The sequence below is a fragment of the Psammomys obesus genome, unplaced genomic scaffold (assembly GCF_907164565.1).
Source record: "Psammomys obesus unplaced genomic scaffold, mPsaObe1.curated_primary_1811, whole genome shotgun sequence".
In the NCBI taxonomy this organism is placed as follows: domain Eukaryota; kingdom Metazoa; phylum Chordata; class Mammalia; order Rodentia; family Muridae; genus Psammomys; species Psammomys obesus.
This window is the reverse complement of record NW_026587590.1, coordinates 1-2637: the sequence shown is the minus strand read 5'-3', so window position 1 is coordinate 2637 and position 2637 is coordinate 1. Positions and strand designations below refer to the sequence as shown.

The window sequence follows — 2637 nt, the reverse complement described above, 5'->3', positions numbered from 1 at the left end:
AGAATAAAAGATTCTAAGTGCTGGAACAGAAAAGCTGAGTTCAGCCTTATAATCCTGAGGATAAACTGCATCTGAGACTGATATTCCCTGATTCTTGATCCACAGTGGTGTCCATAGAAGAGGTTGCTCTGTCCCAGGAGCTGAAGGTCATCAGCTTCAGACTTCCTGTTTACAAAGGTGGAGGCATATCAATCAGGAATGTATTCAGCCAGCAGGGTTATAGTTCATTCATAATCAAATCCAACAAAATCTAATGCACAAGGTCATACTGTGGAAACTTGATAAGTAACTAGGGAATGTTGGGTTCTTTAAATTATTCATAATATAACTTAAAAATTATATCTCTTTAGACACATTCTCTCCCCTCACATACTTTGAGAAGCCCATGGAGTGTTTGGATTTGTAAGATCCCTGGTTACATTTGTTCAATCTGAAGAAACTTCTGGAAACATCATGAGAGCACAGTATGAGTTCAATGCTGCTGACAAAAAGTAAAGTGAAAATTTTTGTGAAGATCAAAGGCATATGCCATCTGATTAGACACTGACAGAGTCAGAGCTCTTTGTCTGTCATAGTCTAGACCTTGATTTTAGGAACTTTCTGTATCCACATACGGTCTACCTCTCTCATAGGATGTGTTAGCGGTTTACAGAGGAGATCTTCATGTGCTGATGTATTGGTCTTTGTAAAATCGTTAAGTACATTAGGATGGCTGTCCCCTTCTGTATAAACTTACATGTTTACGATGTCAGAAGCCCATCTTAATCCAATTTTCAATGTGGTAATTTCTAAATTACACTAGCATTTGTATTTCTTGAATAAAATCTCATTATTGGTCTACAGCAATGACTTCATGAAAAATCTGTTTTTCCTTTTTTATTTATCAAGATTTAAAACCCTCTTTCAATTTCCTGAATTTTTAGGGAGGATAGTTGTTAGTTTCTGCTAGGTTGCCTATGCTTTGAGATTAAAGTTCCTCTGATATCAGTCTTAAATTAATATCCACCATGATATCCACAAAGTGAATTCTAGGCTGCCCTTTGCATCTTAGTCTCTTGTTTATCTAGAAACTAGAGCCCAAATGTCTGAGGCCCTGTTCTCTGTCTTCAGTATAAAAGTGGCTTTGGAATTGAGTAATACTGAACACATTTAACCTCAGTTTTCTTTTTTCCTTCATCTTTTCTTTCCTCTACCATTTCTTTCTTTTATGGCATGCTTATTTTTACTGTGTGTGTGTGTGTGTGTGTGTGTGTGTGTGTATGTGTTATTTTTTTTAACACAGTCTATTATTTTCCTAAGACTGTCAGTCTGAGATAGCTCTACGAATGTTTCTACAGAAGTCAATTGATTCAAATATGTCTTGGATTTTAGCACATATCTGCTGTTAGATCACATAGTACTTTTCTGTTTGAGAGCTCTAAGGCCTTCTTTTTCAGTGATTGCTCATGCTCCCTGTAATAGTATTTTGACTGTTGATTGACACCAGCTACACTCACAGACACTGCACAGGCATTTGCTTTTTTATTTGCTGACTGCTTTGCATGAGCCCCCTACAGCCCAGCCCAGCTGCTGAGAATATATAAACCAGCCTTTGCAGTGAGAACTGAACTGCATCAGACAGCAGGGGGAGCAAGATGAAGTCACAGACCCAGGTCCTCATATCCCTGCTGCTTTGGGTGTCTGGTGATAAACTCAAAATATTATCTTTGCAGAGTAGATAAGAAATTTAGATAATGCCAGTCTCTATGATTATTACATTATAATATTCAGACAAAATGATAGCAAATGATAATAAATGACAAATTTCAACAGTTTTACAATCTCTGTTTATATCTGTATGCGTGTTCATTGTGTATTCCTGATTGCAGGTGCCTGTGCAGACATTGTGATGACTCAGTCTCCATCCTCCCTGGTTGTGTCAGCAGGAGAGAAAGTCACCATCAGCTGCAGGTTCAGTCAGAGTCTTTTATCCATCAAATACCAAAAGAACTACTTGGCCTGGTACCATCAGAAACCAGGGCAATCCCTTAAGCTGCTGATCTACTGTGCATCCACTCAGCACACTGGGGTTCCTGATCGCTTCACAGGGAGTGGATCTGGGACAGATTTCACTCTCAGCATCAGCAGTGTGCAGGCTGAAGACCTGGCAGTTTATTACTGTCAGCAGCATTATGACTATCCTCCCACAGTGCTTCAGCCTCCAACGCAAACCTCCTTGAGAGTCTCACCAGCTGCCTGCACCACACACAGCCCTGGCCCTGCACACTTCCCCTTCATTGTGATAGCAGATGTGGCTGAAAACATGATGAAAAAGTTTGCAGATCCTATTACAAAATTATAGGTTCAAAATTCTGACGTCTTTTGCTAAGAGAAACTTTTATATGAAAATGCAAAGAAGAACTCAGTATTATCTTTTTATTTCTTCTGTAACACATTACTGCAAACTGTGCTGCATTATATTATCTTTTTACGATGTTGTAGTTCTGATATTCAATATAATGATGATGATGGAAATTTTATTTCAATTTGGGGGCTCTAGGAAAGAGTACGTTTCTTGGTTTTTGTAGATTATAGAGTGTTTGTCTTCTTTCCTTTCTTCCTTTCTTCCTTCATTAGTGGTGATCCTATCTGCTGCTA

General features: G+C 38.6%; 1 gene segment (V, D, J or C); it reads left to right on the top strand.

Annotated features, from left to right (window-relative positions):
- Positions 1–1620: 1620 nt before the first annotated feature.
- Positions 1621–2188, top strand: LOC129674100 (immunoglobulin kappa variable 4-1-like; the record flags this gene model as incomplete). The annotated part of the segment is given in 2 exon segments: positions 1621–1683; positions 1869–2188. Coding segments are annotated over 2 exon segments (369 nt in total), but the record flags the coding sequence as incomplete, so codon positions are not given.
- Positions 2189–2637: the final 449 nt, after the last annotated feature.